This window comes from Hyperolius riggenbachi, chromosome 6 (genome assembly GCF_040937935.1).
Source record: "Hyperolius riggenbachi isolate aHypRig1 chromosome 6, aHypRig1.pri, whole genome shotgun sequence".
Lineage (NCBI taxonomy): Eukaryota > Metazoa > Chordata > Amphibia > Anura > Hyperoliidae > Hyperolius > Hyperolius riggenbachi.
This window is the reverse complement of record NC_090651.1, coordinates 323,466,731-323,491,965: the sequence shown is the minus strand read 5'-3', so window position 1 is coordinate 323,491,965 and position 25,235 is coordinate 323,466,731. Positions and strand designations below refer to the sequence as shown.

The 25,235-nt window shown below is 42.7% G+C and overlaps 1 protein-coding gene across 7 annotated transcripts in view; it reads right to left on the bottom strand.

The window, feature by feature from the left end:
• The window catches only part of SYT3 (synaptotagmin 3), a 404,209-nt gene that overhangs the window by 43,598 nt on the left and 335,376 nt on the right, over window positions 1-25,235 (bottom strand). For all 7 annotated transcript variants that reach the window (XM_068241413.1, XM_068241419.1, XM_068241420.1 and 4 more), the window contains 2 exons: window positions 14,188-14,308; window positions 10,426-10,597 (listed from right to left, as the gene is read on the bottom strand). In XM_068241413.1, the coding sequence (XP_068097514.1) occupies window positions 10,426-10,597; window positions 14,188-14,308 (293 nt within the window). The remainder of the gene's footprint in view (window positions 1-10,425; window positions 10,598-14,187; window positions 14,309-25,235) is intronic.

The window sequence follows — 25,235 nt, the reverse complement described above, 5'->3', positions numbered from 1 at the left end:
TAGCATAGGAATCTTTGTACTGGGGTGTGACATCTTTGTACTGGGGTGTGACACATGTTAGCTAAGCAAGCTGGTGGAGTGGGGTGGGATGCCCTAAGGTACCAAGTTTCAATTCCAGCTAGGACATTACCTGTAAGGAATAGGGATGATCAATGAGATACAGAATCTCCCCTTATTAAAAGAAATAACCGTTTAGCCTATCGCATTGTTATGCTGGGTACACACGATGAGATTTCCCACTCGATTCGCGGCTCAATTCGATTATTTCAAACATGCTCGATCGGATTTCGATCGTTCCTGCCGTCGATTTTGCATACTTAACATGAAAAAAAACGATCGAAATCCAATCGAGCATGTTTGAAATAATTGAATCGATCCGTTTGATCCCGCGAATCGAGCGGGAAATCTCAACGTGTGTACCCAGCATTAGTGGGAGTGGGTATAGATAATGGCAGTTGGTGCTGTCTGTTTTTTTCATGTCTGCCAGCGCCTGCTAGTAAAGATGATGAAGTGCAGACTAATTGTAGATCTAATGATATGAACAAACTACATGGCGAATATCATTAATTTCTTGATCTCTCTTCTAATTCTTAACTTCTCACTTTGCAATGTATTGATTTATTTTCCCCCCCTTTGCGCTACAGATCCTCTTTAAGTTGTTGCATAAATTTAAACATAAGACTACCATTAAATTTACATCTACCAAAAGGCCCCATGCACAGTACATTTTTGACAGCCAAAGCGATCATTTGTGATCATTTAAGGGAGCAGACCATATGGGCATCACCATCTTCTACATTCTACAGAGCTCAAGCAAGGCGTAATCAGCCTGGCTGTATTTTTTTCTCCGGATTGCTAGTTCTGGACTAATTTATCTTCCATCCTCCTAACCTTCTGCCTGACATTTTCCTAATTATACGTGATATGGTCATTTTCCCAGCCCACACGCTTGCCGCCTTGGTGTTAACTTAACCCAGCTCTTGCCTTCAATGCCTACATGAAGATCTTCTCAAAGTCTTGCCAATTGTACCTACCCAGCATCCCAAAAGACACATGATTACCCTTGCTAAGAGGCCAGATAACTCCTACCACATACCCTCTAGCTTGCCTCATCTACTCCATACCCTCCTGTCCCCTGTTCCATTTACAAGATTCTCTAGAATTTATCATAAATACAGCAGATAGATCGATCCTACTCAACAGTCTATTCCTCCTTTGCTTCCTGTGCCAATCTCTTCACAGGCTTCCAGTAATCAAGTTATCATCATTATTGAGTTAAAGAGGAACTTCAGCTTAAACAAACATACTGTTATTAAGTTACATTAGTTATGTTAATTGAAATAGATGCAGTGGAGGAAATAATTATTTGACCCCTCACTGATTTTGTAAGTTTGTCCAATGACAAAGAAATGAAAAGTCTCAGAACAGCATCATTTCAATGGTAGGTTTATTTTAACAGTGGCAGATAGCACATCAAAAGGAAAATCGAAAAAATATAACCTTAAATAAAAGATAGCAACTGATTTGCATTTCATTGAGTGAAATAAGTTTTTGAACCCTCTAACAATAAAAGACTTAATACTTAGTGGAAAAACCCTTGTTTGCAAGCACAGAGGTCAAACGTTTCTTGTAATTGATGACCAAGTTTGCACACATTTTAGGAGGAATGTTGGTCCACTCCTCTTTGCAGATCATCTCTAAATCCATAATGTTTCGAGGCTGTCTCTGTGCAACTCTGAGCTTGAGCTCCCTCCATAGGTTTTCTATTGGATTAAGGACTGGAGACTGACTAGGCCACTCCATGACCTTAATGTGCTTCTTCTTGAGCCACTCCTTTGTTGCCTTTGCTGTATGTTTTGGGTCATTGTCGTGCTGGAACACCCATCCACCACCCATTTTCAGTTTCCTGGCAGAGGGAAGGAGGTTGTCGTTCAGGATTTCACGATACATGGCTCCGTCCATTTTCCCGTTAATGCGATTAAGTTGTCCTGAGCCCTTAGCAGAACCCCCCCCCAAAGCAAAATGTTTTCACCCCCATGCTTGACGGTGGGGACGGTGTTTTGGGGGTCATAGGCAGCATTTTTCTTCCTCCAAACACAGCGAGTTGAGTTAATGCCAAAGAGCTCTATTTTGGTCTCATCAGACCACAGCACCTTCTCCCAGTCACTCACAGAATCATTCAGGTGTTCATTGGCAAACTTCAGACGGGCCTGCACATGTGCCTTCTTGAGCAGGGGGACCTTGTGAGCCCTGCAGGATTTTAATCCATTGCGGTGTAATGTGTTTCCAATGGTTTTCTTGGTGACTGTGGTCCCTGCTAATTTAAGGTCATTCACTAACTCCTCCCGTGTAGTTCTAGGATGCTTTTTCACCTTTCTCAGAACCATTGACACCTCACGAGGTGAGATCTTGCGTGGAGCCCCAGAGCAAGGTCGATTGATGGTCATTTTGTGCTCCTTCCATTTTCGAACAATCGCACCAACAGTTGTCACCTTCTCTCCCAGCTTCTTGCTAATAGTTTTGTAGCCCATTCCAGCCTTGTGCAGGTCTACAATTTTGTCTCTGACATCCTTGGACAGCTCTTTGGTCTTTCCCATGTTGGAGAGTTTGGAGTCTGCTTGATTGATTGATTCTGTGGACAGGTGTCTTTTATACAGGTGACTAGTTAAGACAGGTGTCCTTAATGAGGGTGACTCATTGAGTAGAAGTGTCTAACCACTCTGTGGGAGCCAGAACTCTTAATGGTTGGTAGGGGTTCAAAAACTTATTTCACTCAATGAAATGCAAATCAGTTGCTATCTTTTATTTAAGGTTATTTTTTCGATTTTCCTTTTGATGTGCTATCTGCCACTGTTAAAATAAACCTACCATTGAAATGATACTGTTCTGAGACTTTTCATTTCTTTGTCATTGGACAAACTTACAAAATCAGTGAGGGGGTCAAATAATTATTTCCTCCACTGTAGGTAATATAATCTCTTACCCACCCTGTTTTATAAGAACAGGCAAAGGTTTGTGATTTCATAAGGACAGCCATCTTTTTGGTTGAAAGAAGGTGACGGAGCGTGAGACACAGTTCCAACTGTCCTGTGTGCTGATCACCCCTCCCAGTTGCTAGAAAACGTGAATAACAACATAGGAAATCCCATCATGCTCTGCACAGCATCAGAGAAAAACCGCCCGGGAAGGTCTCTGATGGGTGGAGTTTAGCTAAAAATGCAGCTAAAAATGCTTTGGTAAGAAAAACAAAGTTCTGATGCTGTGAAACTGTTAAAGAAACACCAAGCCTTTTCAGTTCTGCTGAGTAGATTTTTAGTCCGGTTCACTTTAAGCTCAACCACAATGCTTTGCCTTTACATCAATTATTTGTTGCATTGTGGTGGGAATGTCATGCTCCTGCAGCATCCCACCGCAACACAAAAAATTACAAACATATGACTCTTCAGCAGAGTGCACCGACAGGGTCATATGCATATAGCGCCGCCCCTAGCTATGCATATAGCGCCGCCCCACGCCGGAAGTACATCAATGGGATTCCCGTCGGTCCGCGCATGTGTGCCATGATGCACCCCGCTTGGTCATTGACATTATGTGCATCGTCCATTGACTGACATTACCCCTGTCACAGTGCGTTAAGCGTGGCGCTTGCGGTAACTCGCTCTTGCCCCCGTGTTGGATTGGATACTTCCTGTGCACTGCAAGTAACCGCAATAAGTTTGAAAGTCTCCATAGAGACTTTGTAATGTGTATTACTTTACACAAGCAAATGTTTTTAGTGTGCTTTCCATCCTATTGGAGAATTTACCTTCACGGCTTCTGCTTGTGACTACACGTAACTATGAAAGAAAATGAGGAAAAGTCTTGCCCCATGAGAACAAAAGCTCCAACAATAATCTGATAGAGCTCCTAACCGTTTCCACCATGTCCAAAGCTAAAATGAGAGATTATCTTGAGCTGTGCTTAAATAGACCTGTACGATTATGAAGGAGTCTCTGCAAATGACATGCAGGCACTTTGATTTGCAAAGTTACGTAGCTGCCAAGAGATACCTAGAGACAATGGCCCATATGCAATTCACTTTTGCACCTGAATTTTTTCCTAGGTGATATTTTTAAACTTGTCAATTAAATGCCCTTTAAGCCACTAGAAAGCAAGAAAATACTCAAAATAATTTTGATAGTACTTTTTCATCTACTTTTTGGCACTTTTTTGTGGAATAGTGTTAAAAAAAAGTATTTTAAATTGAAGTTGAAAAATTATCTCCTGGGAGAAAACTCAGGTGAAAAAGTGAATTGCATACGGCCCAATGTACATAATGCTGATAAAATTGTTATGCACAGTCAGTGCACGGCAATGTTACTGGTAGTAACACCAGAAGAGTACAGTTCATTGTGCAATAAATGCAACCAGTGGTACATGGGTAGCGCGAGCATTGCTATGGTATAAGCACGTTAAGCAACTATCATAAAGCGCAATACCATGGCAATTCTCACGTTACCCATGTACCACGGGTCACACTTATTCCACAATGCGTGATACTCTGCTGGCCTTAGTACCGTTAATATAGCCAGTGGTTTGTGCATTCAGCCCCTAGAGTACTGAATTCCCAGAGAACTCAAATTTTGACATTTCTTTGTTGCACAAGCAGTACCAGTTTCATATATAACCTTCCTGTTCCATTAGTTAGTGAGCCAGTCCATAACAGTGAAGGGCTAGTATCAATGTTTGAGAACAAAAGGATGATGTAAATCAAAGACAGGGCACGGCTTACATGATCAATCATAAACACAAGACACTTTGTGAGTGCCCTGGGAATAAAAACTGAAGGGAACTCTTTAAAGGACCTCTGTCATGAAAATCTTAAAATGTGAAATACGTGTAAACATATACAAATAAGAAGGACGTTTCTTCCAGAGTAAAATGAGCCATAAATTACATTTCTCCTATGTTGCTGTAACTTACATTAAGTAGTAGAAATCTGACATTACCAACAGATTTTGGACTAGCCCATCTTTTCATGGAGGGTTCTCAGAGTTTTCTTTATTTTTAAAAGCACTTAATGAATGGCAGTTGCTCCGTCCAACTGCCAAAAAAAAGTGTGCAGCGAGCAGGGAGGCTGGCCAGCATCTTTGTATAAATCTTTTTCAGGGAATGTCTTTATAAAGAATAAAGGCCATGCTGAGAATTCCCCATGAAGAGATGGACTAACCCAAAACCAGTCGGTAATGTCAGATTTCTACTACCTACTGTAATTGGAGGGGAGGAGATAGAACCAAGGAACTTTTACGCAGGGAGGCGGGCTGGATCAGGCGTATGGATGCCATGGGAAGGGCAGGGCTCAATCGTGAGCTTGACCTGGGGTTCTGTATTTGAATTGTGGTTACCTGACTGTGTACTTCTGTTATATATTGTGTATAGTTGGCACTTCGTGGTTTTAATATGTTTATTTTGTTTTAATTTCAGATCATCAGAGGACGCATATGGAGTGCAGGAGGTGGCCCTCTTTAACCACGCAGCAGTATGGTGAGTGCTGCGGATTGTATATACTTGTTATGTGTTTATGTTGCCATGGCGACATTTTCCGCTGTAGCACCACCTACTGTGATGATGCGTGGGCTGTGTTGAGCTGAGTGACGGCTGGGGCGCACAGGATTGGCTTAGGTCTTACAGCTGACCAGATCATGTGACTTTGTCACATGACGCGGATGTTATACCGCTTGTCTCCGTGGATGGAGGCGGCGGCTATGTAGCGATGATGCGCCCGTTCTGCCCTCACGATGGCTGCCTACAGCGGGGACCCCTTCTGCTCACCTGATTGGTGAGTTGATTTTTGAATTATGCAGTATCTATTGGTCCATTTTGGACGTATTAGTCTCCCATCAGGTCCTCCTTTGTGCGCTCCTGGGGATTGGTCTGAGGCTTCACCAGAGGGGTGGGTCTTGTCTTATATATGCATGTTTTTCACATTAGGTGTTTTATATGACCATTTTACAACTTGAAAAAGGCCAGAGGAGGCTGAAACAACTGTTTGTTGTTGGAGTCATGTCTGCATCAATAAAACCTTGAAAGAGCTATACTTACCTTGTGTGGTGCCGGTCCTTTGAGGAATACGCATTACTGTGACCCCCAGGTACCGGGGTGAGGACCTTGGCACACCAATTTTTATTTTTGAGCCTTGTTTGGAGCTCCTGGACTCTTGCAACATACTACCTACTGTAAGTGACAGCAGCATGGGAAAAAAGTAATGTATGGCTCATTTTACTCTGGAAGAAAAGTACTTCTTAGTTGTATGTATTTTAATTTTTAAGATTTTTGAGACAGTTCCTCTTTAAGGTGAACCTGAGGTGAAAATAAACTGATGAGATCAACAATTGTAGCTGTCACCTTCTCCTAAAAATTACTTTTTCAGATATCCCATGGTTTTATATTATGTAGAAACATTTACAAAGTGGATTTCATGTTTTATTGTCTCTGCTCAATGGCAGTGTCTCAAGAGTCCCAGAGAAAAAAAAATACATAACCTATTGAGCTATTTATCTAAAGGCGTTAACACATGCCTGATTTCTTCAAACTACGGGTCGTCAGACCCGCCTGCAGGGCGGCCATTCTGACAATAGTTTGCCCATGTGTACAGTCTGTATAAGGCTGGTTTTGACTGATGCTCGGCGGATCAGTCAAAACCAGCCATATCAGCCTGCCTACAGACTGTACACATAGGCAAACTGCTGTCAGAACAGCCACCCTGCAGGCGGGTTTGACGACCCGTCGTTTGAAGAAATCAGGGTACGCGCCTAAACTACTACTCTCAGAAGTTGTCCTCTGCAGGAAAAAGAATGCATGGCTGTAATTCCTTATCAGTGAGGTTTGGTTATGATCCTGACAAGGTTCCGACAATAAAAAAGCTTTTCCTTGCATGCCTGAAGGTAAACTCTTTCAGGCAGGAAAATAAAAAAATAAACAGCCTAGTTATCATCTTGTTTAGCACAGTACATGAACATGTTTAGCTCATCCTGTCATATGTCACCTTGGTTACACTGTAAAGTGTAACGATTGGTGTCAGCAACCAGAGAGAGAATCTGATCCTTGGCGATCCGCAGTATCCCCAAGAATACAGATATACCCGATTATTGAGGATCTGCAGAATCGTCAATAATTAGATATGTCTAACCTCTAGACACCTGAGAGAGTGTAAGTGTTTGGTGCAACAGTAACAACTCTGAGTAAAGACCACCAGAGGAGCTGGCGGCCTATACTCCTGCGGAATTCACCCCTGGGCGGTGGGTGATATTCCTGTAGCCTGTGGACCCCTGAGCGAGGGACCAAGGTTGGGTTGCAGGAAGCCCTGCTGCTAATATGTAAGGTTTTGCCCTGAACTGGGCTAACGTAACACAGTAATAACACAATCCTAGTCTGGGGTGTGAGGTCCATATTCACAACACCCTGGAACTAGTCTGGAGCATAACATAAATGATAATATAGTTCCCTAGTCTTGGATGTGAGGGCCTTGATCTCAACACCCTGGAACTATGCTAGAGAATACACAGAAGATACACAGTATTCCTAGTCTGGGGTGTGAGGGCCTTGATTTCAACACCCTTGAACTGGTCTAACAAATAATACAATTCAATTTGTACTTTAAGCTATCAAGAATCTGACTCAGTGTGGATTCCCAGCTCCAGCCGGTTCTGGCACACTGTCGGGTCTAGCTAAGGTCTGAGTGCCTTCACGCAAGTGTTAGCAATGGCAGACAACCAGCAACTGACAAGCAGCAGAATATATAGTTGCTGGACTCTGCCGCCCTGCCCGAGCCATTCAGCCAATCATGAGTCCTGCAGGAATCAGCTGATCTTCCTGATCAGCTGACACTTCCCCTGCTGGTATAAAGGTCCTGAGTTCAGGCCCGCGTGCGCGTAGCTCTCCATCTGCCTATGTGCACTAACAGACCCAGCCACACCAAGCGCATGCTGCTGCATGCAAACCGCCGCGTTGGACGCGGAAACAGCCGCTTTGCTGTCAGGACATGCGGCGGCTTTTCCGCATTCCACCATACTACCAGGCACGTGTCTATGCGTGCAAACCGCCGCTTTGGACGCGGAGTCAGCCGCCTTGCTCTTGGCATATGCGGCGGCTTTTCCGCGTTTTCTCACAGTACCCCCCCCTGAGGAGTGGACTCCGGACATCTCCTTCCTGGCTTTCCAGAATGTAAGTTAGAGAATTTTCTTTTTATCTCATACTCAGGCCGGCCATCAATCAACCCAGGGAGGGAGGGAGTGGAATCCACCTGCAGCGCTGACCCGGGCAGGGACACAGGAAATGATTTCTTGTCAGCCTGTTTTTTCGGTGGTAGAATGGTTTGGGGCCAAAAATCCCTGTCTAAAGTGTCTGCTTTGGGGATTTTGCTATCAGATTTATGCATGAGAGGTAACCGTGAGGAACAGGAGCCATTAGAAATAACTGTACACTGTCCTGCCTTTCCTGCGACCTGTATCCTGGTTTTATCCACCTCACCCTTCTTTAAACAGTGCTCATGACAATGGGCTGACCAGTTTAGTAGCTGTCCTGAAGCCCAGTCAATCAGTGGAGAGTGAAGTTGTAACCAGGGCATACCGAGAACAACAGCAGAGCCTTTCATCGACAGGACCAGGAACTGTAAACTCTCTTCATGCAATGCCCCTAAACAACATGACAGTAGGGGGGTTTGGGAAAGAAACTGGGCACTGCGCAATGGAGAGTCATCCACTGCAATGACCGAAATCTGCCGGTCGAGTGCAGATAACGGTATCTCCAAACTTTTGTCAAAATCGGAATCTATGAGGTTCGCTGACGAACCCGAGTTCACCATGGCATCTGCGGACTTGGTCCGACCTTCCCACATAACCGAACAAGGAAGGATCACCCGACCGTCGTTCAGGGATGAACCCTGCTCACCTATGGTTTTGACTAACCCTAGGCGATAGCATTTGTCTGGAGTGGTGGACCCATGTAAAGCGTTCTTTTTTGGGCTCCTGTGACTCTTTTCCCCCAGACTCAACCTTGTGTACCCAATTTGCATAGGTTCGCCAGGGGGTGAGGGAGACCGAGAAGAGTCATGTAAGATAGACCTTCTGTCCACTCTACCTTGAATCTGCCTCTGGTGGCACAACCGGCGATCTATCTGTATGGCCAAAGAGATTGCCTCATCCAATGATTCAGGCTCAGGATGACCTATCATTACCTCATGAATAGTGTCTGACAATCCGGCCAAGAAACAGTCTAGGAGGGCGAATTCGTCCCATCTAGCCGAGACCGTCCACCTCCTGAATTCCACAGCATAATTCTCTACCGGACCCTTGCCCTGACGCAGAAGCCTGAGCTTCCGTTCAGAAGTCGAAGCGATGCCTGGGTCATCGTAAATCATAGCCATAGCCTCAAAAAATTCATCGACCGAGGTCAGGGCCTGATGCCCAATAGGAAGACCATATGCCCAGGTCTGGGAATCCCCTGACAACAGAATCTTAATGAACGTAATTCTCTGTGCCTCGGTTCCAGACGATTTAGGCCTTAACTCAAAGTATGATAACACCCTATTTCTAAAGTTCCGAAAATCAGATCTGTCGCCAGAAAATTTTTCAGGTACAGGCATACGTATGTCTGTGCTAAGAGGAGATCGCACTGATTGAAGTTCTGAAATAGCCCCAAATATCTGACGTATCTGGGTCTGTTGGTTCAAAACTGCCGCGGAAAGTTGGTTTACCGCGGTGGTCAGGACTTCAACATGGCTATACAGTGCGTCCATTTGGGCATAACATAAATGATAATACAGTTCCCTAGTCTTGGATGTGAGGGCCTTGATCTCAACACCCTGGAACTATGCTAGAGAATTCACAGAAGATACACAGTATTCCTAGTCTGGGGTGTGAGGGCCTTGATCTCAACACCCTGGAACTGGTCTAACAAATAATCCAATCCAATTAGTACTTTAAGCTATCAAGAATCTGACTCAGTGTGGATTCCCAGCTCCAGCCGGTTCTGGCACACTGTCGGGTCTAGCTAAGGTCTGAGTGCCTTCACGCAAGTGTTAGCAATGGCAGACCACCAGCAACTGACAAGCAGCAGAATATATAGTTGCTGGACTCTGCCGCCCCGCCCGCATGCAAACCGCCGCGTTGGACGCGGAAACAGCCGCTTTGCTGTCAGGACATGCAGTGGCTTTTCCGCATTCCACCATACTACCAGGCGCGTGTCTATGCGTGCAAACCGCCGCTTTGGACGCGGAGTCAGCCGCCTTGCTCTTGGCATATTTTCTCACATAAAGTATCTGTCTGTGCATGCAGGCCAGGCACCATAAGATCCCTCCATGTAACGTACAAATGGTTTTCTTTTAAATTCGTGAAATCATAAAGTGATAATCATGTAGAAATCCCAGAGAATCTCTGCAATCCTTACCAATCGTAATCCATAACTGCAATGGTGAGACTGACATGGTCCATGTTTTCATTAGGTATATCGAATACTAGGGCCTCGTTATAAGTTGGGTTCAGCGTATTCTTCTTTATGGAAGTCTTCCGCTTTTTCAGTCTGCGGCCCTCGCAGATGAGAGAAGCTTTCACATAAGGATCTATGGGGAAAAAGAGAAAAGGAAACATAAATATGCATATTATTCATAGACACTGTAGTACAGCATTTCACTCTCCACTAAAACACATCAATTATTTACCAGCGACGGGACAGGACAAGAATATACATCCCTTCTTCCTACTCTCTTAGTTGCTTGTCCCAGCCGGATTATTTAGGCCATGAAATATTCAACGTGGATAAGTAAGACTAATCTACACTGTAAATCCCATTCTGGTTTGCTTCTATATGGCAATACTAATGTGCAAATCCAACTTTGAGCATTTTACTTTCAAAGAATTAATAAAAGGGGGGAAAATCAGCACATTGTAATGTGTGTTGCTGCATTTACAGGTGTCCCCCATTAATGAATGAGATAGGGACAGTAGGTTCGTACTTAACCTGAATCTGTCCATAAGTCAAAGCGCTTTTCTATCTCTTTCCCATGTGTCACTACTGTTCCCCCGAGGGCCTTTTGAAAAGGGTTACGATTTGCATTGCAATTGCGTTTCACAATTTTTGGTGCGAAAAAGCCCTAAGTGATCTACAGAAAAAAAGTCACATTACTGGTTTACAAAACATATTTTCTTCAAATTTTTACAAATTGGCTTTCTCAAAAACTAAAAGGGCACTTATTCAATTAACTTCTCTCCTACATTTTATCCTCGAAGATAATTTGTCATCTTCTGTTTAAAATAACTTTTCAGCACAGAGGAGAAAACTCAGAAGAAAACATGAATTGAAAAAGGGCCAAGGTGTTTTTTTTTTTTTAAATGTTTTCAGTTGTTCCCACAGAATCAAATTTCACGTTTTCAGGCCGTTGCTATCGGCGGCTCGCTCATAAGTTGGGGACGACCTGCACAGTATGACTCCAGGAAAAACTAAATGTGAATTCTTAAAAAACACATAAGACAGCCTACCAACCAATGCTTTTTGTTTGTTACCTAAATGTAGCTAAGAGGTTGCAGGGCAACCCACTGCTAAACTCTCCTTATTCCTAGTAATAAGGAAGTCCTAGTGTCATCTGGGAATCCCTTCATTTGAGCATGTGAAAATGGTGGATCACTCTCCTGAATTCTGCCTATTCTGCCCAGCTCTCACAATTGGAGAAAATAAGCCTTAGTGAGTACAAAAATGTGAACATTTACAGCAAAATTATAACTTATTGTGAAAATACTTTCACAAATTCAAAATCTAAAACATTTGCAATCAGTCAACATTCTGTATGAAATTTTGTAATTCCATCAAAGTTGGAATTGTGCAATTCAGACCATACCCACTTGAGTCCTTCTTTACCTCAAGGAGAGTGGTTTTCCCGCCCTTTTTTGAGAGGTGCTCTTCAGATTGTGAGTCACACCAGGCATGTTTTTATCCCACAGTAGATGGCTTTAATTGTTTTTCTTTAGCATTTTGTGAGGTATATCAACAATAGGGATGATCAATGGTAGGCAAATACTTTTGAGTTTATGCAAATGTATGCAAAATGGACCAATCAAGTGCCACCCAGGCTTAAATTAAACAAATTGGTTCATTTTTAAGCTGCAAAGATTTGCATAAAATTACATACATTTGCATAAACTCTAAAATATCTGCATATCATTAAATTAATCTAAAATATATAATAATATATACAATTTGTATACGTAGAATCAAGTATTTTATTGTCGTGTAACACAACAAAATTACTTTTCATGACAGCCCCAAGGTGCATATAAAGAACAAAGTGACAGTGACAAAAGTACAAATAGAGGAGTTATACAAGTATATCAAATATTTAAAATATTTAATACTTGTTGAACATGGAGTTATGTGGTTATCATCATAATCAGAATTTTTGCCCCATTAACACTTTAGCAGCCAATTTATTTAGCGGCTTGCAAGTGTTCCAGGCCAATTTATATTAGCGCATTTTTGTTTCTTATTTGTTACATTTGCTTGCTACTAAATAATACTGCTGTAGTGTATATTTATAGCCACTTGTCACTAGAGGGCAGTGTGCGACAATATCAGAGAACTACTGCTTTCAGTTTCTATACTTTCTGCTAGTAGAGAGAGCTCAAAGCTTTCCAAGAATTTACAGACAAGTTCTGCCGACTGAGGTCAGAAGCAGTGCACTTATCTCAGACGAGATAACTCTATTGAAGCTACTCATAATGGGTTAATGAATATGCATATATTGTACATTATCAGCATGACTTATTGCCTGTACTCAATGAAAGCAATATTAGTAGTGATTATTGCAGACATTACTAATACATTATTTTTTCTTATGAAGGTCTTGTATTTATTTTTTAAATACATTATTTTACCTCAGTAGGTAGATTTGCCCATTGCAAACGTAATTTAGAATGTTTAGATGATCTAGTTTGAAGTCATTTGAGTGGATTGTGTGCAGGTGTAATATTCCCTGAATGACACTGTCAGCTCACTGAATGGTTTTCTACAGCTACGTACACAGAGCAGACTTTCACCACTCAAAACCATCATCTGTAATTGTTTCATATGACAGTTAATTACTTTCTCTTCAGTAATTTGCAGATTTAGAAACTCTGACTGATACTGTAGCTCTCAGCTTAGAGTATGTGTTGCAGCCCCTCACATAAGTTGGGCGCCAGGTGCTAGTAAAAAATATTTGTAATTTACATTACTGATATTTTACTATTCACTTACCCAGCAATCATTCTCACTTGAACCCTTCCCTTCTTGTGCCTAAAACCACCCCCCTTTTAGTGTCTAAAACTAAACCCCCCGCCTAATGCCTAGCACTAACCCCCTCCTAGTCTCTAAAACTAAACCCCTCCTAGTGTCTAAAACTAACCCCCTCCTAGTGTCTAAAACGAAACCCTCACCTAATGTCTAAAACTATTCCCCCCTTGTAGTGTCTAAAACTACGCCCCAAGCCTAACACTAACCCCCCTCCTAGTGTCTAAAATAAACCCCCACCTAATACCTGTTCTAACCAACCTCCAGTCCGCGTCCAGTCTACTTCTTACTTTATTTGGGTAGGCAGTGTGAGCTTGGGGGGAGGGGGGGTGCACTAGTCCACAGTAGACAGATCTATATCGCCAAGCATTATAGTTATAAGGTGCAATTTTATTTCCTGATGCACTTTCACAGGCAGATAATTGTGCTTTTAAGTGTAAGTACAGTTATCCTTGAAGAAGGTGTTTGTGGCCAAAGTGTGCAACGCTGACCAATGAGCGTGCTTTCAAAAGGTTAGTCAAGTAGCAGTAAAGTGATTGCAGCCTTCTGGGCGCACTGGCAGTGCAATCATTTTGTCATACATCCAGGCTGTACTGGTTGAAGTGGCACGAAACACAGAAGGCTTACATTTGCTGTGAATTCTCACTGTTCTGTGAAAAGTGCTGATATCACCAATTCATTTTGGACAACGCATAAGCAAAATGAGCGCAAAATTAATAAAAAGCTTGGGTACCTCATAGTTTATATCCTGATATAATGTGATGCCAGCAACAATCTTAATAGACAGGCATTAAGTGCACTAAGGAAACACAAATATCTGGAACTATGCAATAAACTCAAATGGTTTCCAAAGAAAAAAAAAAGAAAAACCGCTAAAAGCACTGAACTTACCTGAGAAGCCAGTCAGATCCATGGCCTTTAGGTTGGAGGCTTTGATAATGGTGACTGTAAGGCGTCCAGCAGTTGGCAGGTAACACAGCGAAAAGTTAATTTCTCCTAAGTCTGCTTTTTCCTTAAATATAAAACAGCAACATAATCATGTCATTATACTGGAATGACACAAAGAAAAGAAGCCACATTTTAAGGGAATAGTAATTGAAATATTATTGCTAGATTATAGCTAATTTAATTTACTTAAAGAGAAACTACGACCAAGAATTGAACTTTATCCCAATCAGTAGCTGATACCCCCTCTTACATGAGCAATCTATGCCTTTTCACAAGCAGACCATCAGGGGGCGCTGTATGACTGATAATGTGGTGAAACCCCTCCCACAAGAAGCTCTGAGTACCGAGGTACTTCTAGCAGTTTCCTGTCTGTAAATCCTGTTACATTGTGGGAAATAGCTGTTTACAGCTGTTTCCAACTGCCAAAACAGCAAGCAGCAGCTACATCACTTGCCAGCAGTAAAAATGTCAGAATATAAATCAGGGATTTAAAATATTTTACAATGGGCAAACACTGACTAAATTATTTCTACATAATTATTGTAAAAATGAAGCACTTTTTTTATTACATTATTTTCACTGGAGTTCCTCTTTAAGTTTAGTACTAATAGTATGAAGACTATAAATAAAGTAAATATGAATCAAATCTACTATTGTGCTTTTTTTCAGTTCGAAAAAATGTCATCAATAGCCCTTTGGTGAATTGCTTTTGTAAGACGGCCCTTTTTGCATTAGCCCTATTGGTGTTGGGTGCCTATTTTTGTTAAAGGGAATTTGAAGTGAAAATAAATGTATGAGATAATGAATTGTATGTGTAGTACAGCTAAGAAATAGAACATTAGTAGCAAAGAAAAGAGTCTCATATTGTTTCCAGCACAGGAAGAGTTAAGAAACTCACCTTCTAAGAAAAAAGCTTCTCTGAGCTCTTCGACCCAATTTGGGTCGACTACAGTGCGGTTTTGTGAAGCACTTATTTATCAAATAAACAGTGAGGGACAGCTTCAGATAAGGTTTTACTGCCAGGAAGTTCAAAAGGTCATTAGCTCTGCTCTGTTTCATAGTTTAAAATACAGAGGTTTGTAAACTGCAAATATGACAGAAAGATGCAATGTTATAAAGAAAAAGCTATATAACTGAAAATAAAAATATGAAATGCTTTTTTTTGCTACTAATGTTCTATTTATTATCCATGCTACATATATTATTCATTATATATTATTCAATATATCATAAGTGTTTTTTTTTTCTTTTTCGTTCAGTGTCACTTTAAGGAACTTCAGGAATCGATAAAATACAATGTGCAATAGTTTCCCTTTAACATCTGTAATTACAGCAATAGTACTATCATTAGGGTGGCAATTTGGAAATATTTAACACTCCTGCAATTAAGGCAATTAAAGTAAGACCTGCATTTAAGGTGAAGACACTTGAGCAGATGGCTTCTTGAGACAATCAGTATAACTGAGATATATCTTTGCAAAGTTGCTTTTCCTTGTTAATACAGCCAACCTCACAGCCGATAATTAAAGCCTATTAATCTTACAACATTTATATTAAAGCTGTCCATATACATTCACTGCAAGGGGTCCAAGTCTCAATCTTCTCACCTCTGACTGAGCACCCTGTTCTAAGATGCCTTTGGCAATCCATTTTCATGATGAACAAAACTGACTGATAGGGGTGAGAGAACCTCAGTAAAACAAGACAGGCCTGTTTCTCACAGGAGGCTGAGCTTGTTGAACAATTCAGTCTCCCGTTGGCCGGCCACGGAGAGCCTTCCAGAAACAGGAAATGCAGCCGAAAGGCAGTACTTGCAACGCCACGTGTGTCAGTGCTTGACATATGGTGGGGTTACCCAGCAGGTAGGGGGCGTACCAATAGGTGTTGCAGAGGTTGCGACTGCATTGGGGCTCTTGGGCCTGAGGGGCCCCATATGGCCCTCCCTAAACCACTGTATTAGCTCTTTATTGGTGCTTGTAATAATCACTTCTATAGATGCTTTAAAGAGACAATGAAGTGAAAAAACAAATATGATTCTAATGAATTGGTTGTGTAGTACAGATATTTACTAGAACATTAGTTGCAAAGAAAATATTCTCAAATTTTTATTTTCAGTTATATAGTGTTTTTTTTATAACATTGCATCATTCTCTATTATTTACAGTTTACACACTACTCAGAATTCTAAATGATTTTACAAAGCAGGCCAGTGAACTATTGACCTGTCCTCTGCAGAGAAAAATAGTGACTTCGGAACACAGAGCTCTTTGCAACTTTGAAAGTCATGAAGCTCAGCGGCTCTTTTGCATAGATAACAACTGGAGTTTCTTAATTCTTCCTGTACTGGAAACAATATTAGACTTATGTCTCTGCTTATAATGTTTTTCTAGATTTTTTTTTTTTCACTTCAGTGTCAGTAGTAATCATTAACAAGTTGTTCCCCATCCCCTTCTTGCACCTCTGACACTGTGGCTGTCCTTAGCAGGTTTTGGTGCGCAGTATCAATAGTTCTGTACAGAGTACTTGGGGGGGGGGGGGGGGGGAGGGGGGCTCCAATGTAAAACTTGTACCGAGGCCCATAGCTCCTTAGCTAAGCCACTGCAGGCAGAAAAGGAATTAGACAGGTTAAACTCTCTAAATACATACAGGGTGCATTTCTCGATGATTTCCCTTTGTCCTGTGCAAGAGTTCATGTCCACTTTAATACAGAACTACAGTAAAAGCAATGATGCCATTATACTGCATTTTAGCCACACACGAGTACACAAATTACCCTAACACTTTATACATTTATTTCAGCTTCCACAAATATACTGTAAAAAGAGACCTGCTGTGATAAAGTGAATCTGCAATCTTCCTGCCATCAGGAATGCTGACAACAAATTGTTCCAAAACTATATTTGGCTATGCAAAACCGCAGCCATTCTAGTGATAGAATGCTTCCTTCTGTCATGCAAATAACAGTCACAGCTATGTCATTATGGTGTCACAGTAACAAGAGGCAGACAGTTCAGAGTATATAAATCCCAGCACACTGTATACTGCAGAATACGCCGCCTGCTTCCAAGTACCTACAGGTGCTTTATGTGGGAGAGGCGGCCCCTCCTCCTCAGATCACTGATCTCAGGAGCTTACAGTCTAAAGGTGGCCACACAAGATACAAAAAATATTCCAATTTTATGGCAATTCAATAAAAACAATCGGATCTCCGGAAAAAATCTAAAGGTTTTTTTTCATTCGATCGGAGTGCCCGTTTTCTTTGATTTTTATCGATCCGGAATGCCAGATATTTTTCTTCAATCTTTCTAAAGATTATTATATAAAGTATTATTAATATACACACCCTAGACATTTTGTCAGAGTTTCCAATCATTTTATTATAATTGGGGAAAAATTGAACTTTGGTGTGTGGTACATTGGTCAGAATTTTTTAAAATGTTACAATCAGTCAGAAAAATTGACTGCAATTCTTAAATTGAACAGATATTTAAAAAATTGTATGGCGTGTAATCCCTGCCTCATATCACTGCCCTCAGGAGCTTACACCCTACAACTTTGTCACTAAAGGTGGCCATACATTAGAACGAGTATGGGCAGATTCGACCAAGAGACAAATTTATCTCTAATTGAATCTGATTAGAGATAAATTTGTCTCTAATCAAATCTGCCCATACACTACAGGCCGCCGATTCCCATCCGATTTCAGCATGAAATCATCAGGGAATCGGCTGAGCCGCCGCTGTCTGCCCCGCCGCTGCCCACAAAATGTATAAATGTATGTAATGTAGTGCATTTATACATTATACATCTCCCCGGGTAACAGCCGCATACACGCTAGCGGCGCATAGAGTCTGACGTCAGCCGCTATGCTCCTTCAGAACGCCGCCGGCGTGTATGCGAAGCCAGAGATGGACAGAAACCGCCTGGAGGCGGTGAAGTGAAGGAGCGATCGCCAGCGGGGACAAGGTAATGTATACCAATGCTACCTAATCCTCTCTCCACCTAATCTTACTCCCTCCACCCCGCTGCCTAGTGTCCCGCTGCCTCCCTCCCCGACCCTTGCTGCCTAACGTTTGTTAACATATAAACGATAAATATTGTTTTATGTACATTACTGTGGCACCACTTTTATACTGTTGGCGCTGTGCACCATTTTTGCCTGCTCCGCTGAAATTAATACATATTGGGGCAGCACTGATTGAATAGGGTGCTGGGTGGTGCCGCTAATAGTAAAATATCTATAACTTACAGTACTCAATATTTTACCAAGCATTACCTGGCACCCATTCTCACTTGAACCCTCCCCTGTAGATGCCTAACCCTAATCCCCCAATTTAGTGCCTAAAACAAACCTTCTCTATAAGTGACAAAAACAACCCCCCACGTGCCTAAAATATCCCCCACCTAATGCCTATCCCTAACTCCCCCCTCCTAGTATCTTCTACTAAATAGCTGAATAGCTACTAGCCGCATCGGGCACCCAACTCACCGCTTGGGTGCCTGATTAGCGCAAATCAACACAGGCATCTACTAGATTATCTCCACTTTAAAAATGACAATCATATTATAATTACCAGGGCTGTGGAGTCGGAGTTTAGGAGTCGGATGCAATCTTGGGTAGCTGGAGTCGGGGGTTTCATAGAATGAGGAGTCAGAGTCGGATGATTTTTGTACCGACTACACAGCCCTGATAGTTACTGGGGATCAGTGCTTAATCGTCAGTTCCCTAATTCCCCCCCAAATTGGAGATGATTGTCTTGAATGGATAACAGATCATTAGTTATGACTGTTACTGTGCACTGGAGAAATGAATGGTCCATAGACTCTCATTACCACCATACTCTGCTACTTTATAAAGTAGTGATCTGCGGCAAACTGTAAACGCAGTGTTGGATTTAAAATGAATTAATCACTATGTTCTTCGTTGTAGCCTATGATGTTGTCTACTATAAAAATAAATATTTGGCAAGCTATGATGCAATGGTCAGCATGATCGCTATTTATGGCTAACGCAATTGGCCCAAAATTGCCCTAAAAGAGGAACTTCAGCCTAAACAACATACTGTCATTAAATTACATTAGTTATGTTAATTAAAATAGATAGGTAATGCAATCTCTTACCCACCCTGTTTTAAAAGAACAGGCAAAGGTTTGTGATTTCCTGAGGGCAGCCATCTTTTTGGTTGAAAGAAGGTGAAAAGGAGCATGAAACACAGTTCTGTGCCCTGCTCACTCCTCCCAGTTGCTAGGCAACGTGAATAACAACATAGGAAATCCCATCATGCTTTGCACAGCATCAGGGGAAAAAGCCGGGGCAGTTTTCTTTGATGGGGTGGAGCTTAGCTAAAAATGCAGCTAAAAATGAGACTTCTATAAGAAAAACAAAGTTCTGATGCTGTGAAACTGTTAAAAAAACACCAAGCCTTTTCAGTTCTGCTGAGTAGATTTTTAGTCTGGAGGTTCACTTTAAGCAATAGATTTCCAGTGAAATAAAAGAAAATTCCACTTTTGTAGTAAAAAAAAAAAAAAAATCTAAAAGAAATGCCATAAATATAGATTGTTGCTGCACTCATCTTTTTGTAGTTTAATTTGCAGCCAGTTATGAATTTACAACACTTTGATTCACATAGCCTTACACCCTGCCAGAGCAACGGCACCCCTAGTGGCGAGCCCAAATGCGCCTACGTAATATTATGCGGCACAATGACGGAGCGTGGGACCAGCAGCTGCCAAAGTTAGACTAAGTCCAAAGCTTCTATCTAAAGTAATGGGTACCCACACTTTTTTGGTCCGCAAGCTGCTTAAAAAAGATTACTGAGTTGGAGTGATCTAAGCCCCCCCCCCCCCAAAAAAAAAAAACAATAATTACACCACAGAGGTAGTCCCCTCCAACCCAGCATAGATAGCCAGATGCAGGGACCCTACAAGGCTCAAGCACATATAGAGATAATCATCAGCAGCAATGAAGAGCTAACACAGCAGTTGAAGGGGGGACCTTGGTGTGCCCCCATGGCCCAGGGGACCCAATGCAACCACAACCACTAAATAAAAAGCAGAAGACCGAGAGCCCAATATAGTGTAGTATGTATTGGAAAAGGAGGGAGTAAATGAAACTTAAGTATTATGCTTACAAACCGGGGTTACCACCAAGGCAACCACTGTAGAAGCAGGTGGGGAGATTACCGTAGACCTGTCCCCACTCAGGATTAAGATGTCGCTCTCTGTGGATAGAAGAAAAGGAGGGTGTACCACCCTTCCACAAAGGGTGAATGACTTGCTTAGTAAAGGTGTACAGAGGCCCCAAAAGGATAAAATATGCTTAAATATCGTCTAAAACGTTCAGGAGGCGGTGGTGGACCAGGCACTCCAAACAGACACGATGCTGTCGATTATGGTAATAACAATTTATTCGCATACTCCTAGTGACAACTGGCAACGCGTTTCACGGGCACAATCCCGCTTCATCAGGCAATAAACAAACGGAGGATCAAACAGCAAGGGGTCCAATCTAAGCTTGGCACCTCTGTACACCTTAACTAAACCACAACCACTGAGTCCCTTATAGCCAAGGCTGCTGCCTGTAGCTAGAAGCTTGTCTGCTGTGATCGCAAGAAGGCCCGGAGCTGTGGGAGGCCTCCAACTACTAACCTTCCCTTCCTCTGATACAGGGGAATATACTTCAGATCAGATGTTCTTGTGGTTACACTTGTTATGGGTGTGAAGATCATGATGGCCACACTTGTTTGATGACCCTTGCGAGATGGTCTCCAAGGCTGTGAAGGGCACCAAAGGGAGGCAAGGGAAGGGGTGTGACCATTGGGGGGACTCCATCAAAGTTTAACTGGGGGACCCCATGAATTGTAGGTATGCCACTGACAAGAACAATACTTCCTCCTTCTCCCGGAAGTGGCTGGGGAGCCAAAGCGCCTAACTAAAGACCAGAGACACTAACACCCCCCCTCCCCTGTACGGTCCAGTCACATTGTATATTATAAAGCATGGTGAGGTATATACTGGGCAGTGGGCAGCACAGTGTAAAGGACAGCGCTGGCTGAGGCATATATAGTAGAGCACAGTGTACACAGAACAGAACCGTGGGTATTCAATATCTGATTTCCCTTCAGACTATGAGGTAATCAATACAGCCTGCGCTCTGCTCCCACCTCAGTGAGGAAGAAACCATATAATCACCAGGGGGAATCATTTTATTTTCTTGCTTGTGACCCATAACACTGCCAGCCGTTCTATAAACTCATGATCATCATTAGCCATCACTCACACTCCCAGGACACCAGCAATTCATTACCATCTGCTGCAACTTAAAGGTCACTGAACACCCCCACCTGCTGGAAATACGTCTCTCTGGCTAGGAACTAAAAAGACTGCTTATGTTACTCGTAGGAAAACTGAACATATATCTTCCATAAAAATATACCATAGCATCTCACTAATGGGTTTCCTGTTAGACTGACTCCTTTATGTGTTTACTACTGTGGTAAGACAGATACGTAGGCTATATAAGAGGCTATACAGCCCACTGCAGGATTTCTGGCTTTCGTGGTAAGTTACAGTTGTTTCACAGTACACATCACTCACTTTCAAGTCAGTTTCCTTGTTTTTTTATACTTTTTTAAGCTATATGTCTTATAACAGTATATTTTTGATATAAGGGGCTCGATTCACAAAGCGGTGCTAACCCAGTTAGAGACTTTAGGCGTGATAACCATTGCACCACGCTGGTGAAAACCCAGTTTAGGCGTGATAAGTTTAGATAAGTTTATATCGCACCCAAAGCAGCGCCATTAAACTTTATACGAAGTGCACCAGTCTTTGATAGCGCAAAACTTTTGATCAGCTGTGCACTGCGGTGCTAACCCAGTTGGTGCTTAAACTTATCATGCCTAAACTTATCACACCTAAACTTACCACACCTAAACTTATCATGCCTAAACTGAGTTTAGGCGTGATAAAGGGCTTTTCACCAGCGTGCTAACTGTTAGCACCGCTTTGTGAATCGAGCCCAAGGTGTTGAAAACTGAACCATGACAGAGATTTAAGCCTGGTGGAACACTGGTGGTGGTGCCACTGATAGGTAGCAACTAAAAACTGCCACATAGATGAGAAGTGTAATGTTTTACCTTCTAAGAAGAACAAGCCAATTATTAACCGAAAAGGTATTAATTCAGGGACAGCAGGCAATGCGTTTCATAGGTCTCAGGCTCAGCCCACTTCATCAGATAAATAAAAGTATCTTAATGATTAACTCCAGTGAAAATAATATAATAAAAAAGTGCTTCATTTTTACAATAATTATGTAAATGATTTAGTCAGTGTTTGCTCATTGTAAAATCGTTCCTCTCCCTGATTTACATTCTGACATTTATCACATGGTGAAATTTTTACTGCTGGCAGGTGATGTCACTGGAAGGAGATACTGTTATTTCCCAAAATGCAACAAGGCTCCCACAGTGTGATGTCAGACCATGGTCCTGACATCACACTGTGGGAGGGGTTTCACCACAATATCACTCATACAGACTCCCCTGATGAAAAGGAAAAGATTTTTCATGGGAAAGGAGGTATCAGCTGCTGATCGGGATAAGGTTCAATTCTTGGTTAAGGTTTCTCTTTAAATGTTGTCGGTTACGAGTGTGAGGGCCCTTTTACACGTAATCTGTTGCTCTCAGTTATAACTGAAAGAAAAACTAGTTGTAACGGTGGCGGGGTTGTTTTTGTGGTCAGCGCACAAGACGCGCACTGACACAACGAAACTCCTCCACCAGCGTATGATTTTGTGAAACCCAGGCTAGGTGCTATGCACCCGCAGAGGGCAATTCCCACCGGCAGATGGCGCTGTGGAGTGCAGGCGAACACCGCCGCTGCACAGCCACAGATGCCAGATGGGAATTGTACAGAACCCGATAAACGGGGCTGAAGAGCCCTTAAAGAGAAAGAGCACAGGGACAGGATGTATGTGTGTGCACCAAACTAGCCGCCACCCAGCGACAGTGAACACACAACAGCGGAAACAAAGTGGGAACGCAATCACAAGATTGCCGATTGCCGATAGAGACACAAGACAGAGCAGGACAGCGCACAAGGGTAGCAAAGGCACAGCAAATCATACAATGAGGAGATACAGAAAATAACAAACGCTAGCTAACCGCGAACACCGCACTCATTCGCAACAGTGCACGCGGTTATGCGCGGTCTCCACGTGATAAGCACAATAGAGACAAGCACGCCTAACTAACCATCGACAGACAAACATGAAACAGAGGACGCGAACGCTTGCTTAACGGTTACCTCACCGAGCCTCCAGCAAGCGTCCGTAGCAGACAAGACAGACACACGAAAACAGGGACAAGCGAGAGATAGGATCCACAGCACTAGCGAAAAGTGGCTAGCGCAATCCCAGGAGACAGAACAGAAGGATCCACATCGCTAGCGAAAAGTGGCTAGCGCGATCCCAGGAGACAGAACAGAAGGATCCACAGCGCTAGCGAAAAGTGGCTAGCGCGATCCCAGGAGACACAACAGATGAGGTAGGCAGAAACAACCGCTGTTCCAACCTACACTCCAGACTCAATCAGAAGGATCCACAGCCGCTAACGCTAGGGCTTGTGCGATCCAAACACAAGACAGACGGAACAGGCAAAACAGATAATGCAATCCTAACTGCACTAGGGAACTTGCCTAGTGCATTCCCACGAATTACACTAAGATAACTTTAACAAACGGGAATGGCTGACACTCCAGGAGTGTCCATCAGGAACAGACCATGAAAGGGAAATGTCCAGCAAAGCATTCTGGGAGCAGAATGCTTTTATAGTGCCAGTCATCAAAAGAAGGCAGGTAAGGGATTTGCATGACTAATGTATGCAAATCCCTCAGCAACACAAGCTGCACAACTGACAGAAGGTCTCCTTTCCAGAGTCCTGCAACAAGCAAACCTAAACAATGGTCAAAAGGCTGCCTGCCTGCGCAGGCAGCTGAGCGGATTCTCACACTAGTTTTCAAAGTAATGCCCATGTTTTCCTATGGCACAGTTCCCTCTATACGCGTTCTAACTGAAATCTTCTTCACAATGCACTGCTACGGAAAAATTTTTGCACCAACACGTACTAATGCATACCAACACATTAAGTTTAAAAGGGCCCTTAGCGAATTCAAGGCTCAGATTACATCTCTTTTCACAGTGGGTGTGGCCTAGGAGTACGACATGGGGGTGGAGTCATGACATCAACCACTCCCAGCATCCTTTGCATCCTCGGCTATGAAAGAAAAATAATGGCCAGGGCCCAATTTCAGACAGGGGGTGAAGATCTTAAGCCCATATGGGGAATACAGACCCTGGGGGTGAGAACATCATACTTTATTATGTGGGATTTAATTAAATCTTGTAAACTTATTAGATTTACAGCAAACTAAAATGTATAATTTAGATACAAAACAGACTTTCCAGGCAAACAAGAAATGATATACTGTACATGGGCACCCTCACCCTACTTGAAAGCTGGATTTATACTTTTTGTGCCCCTAGGCCAAGTATGTTGTGGCTCCCCTTTCTTGTGCAGCGCCCCCCCCCCCCCCATTCCATGTGCAGCCCCCTCTTTCATGTGTAATACCCATGTATAGCACCCCCTTTCTGTCATGAACAGCTCCCTGGGCATCAGTTTCTCTTTTCATGTGTTGCTCCTCATTTTCAGCCTCCTCTTTCATATGTAGCAACCCGTCTCTCATGCCCAGGTGCACCCGTGGGCTGCAGCCATCCAAGGCCCAGGCCTTTGTCGCCTTTCCAGAAATCCAGCCCTGCTACAAGTACATTTTGGGTGGAGTTATACTTTATATTTTCGCTAGCAAAATGCGACCTCTGGGCTATGAAAGTTAGGTAGCGAGCCCACAAGGTATCCTAATGCCTCGGCACAACAAAAATAAAGGAAAGAATAGACTGCAGCGCTGCGTCATTTTAGGAGATCGCTCCCTGGCAC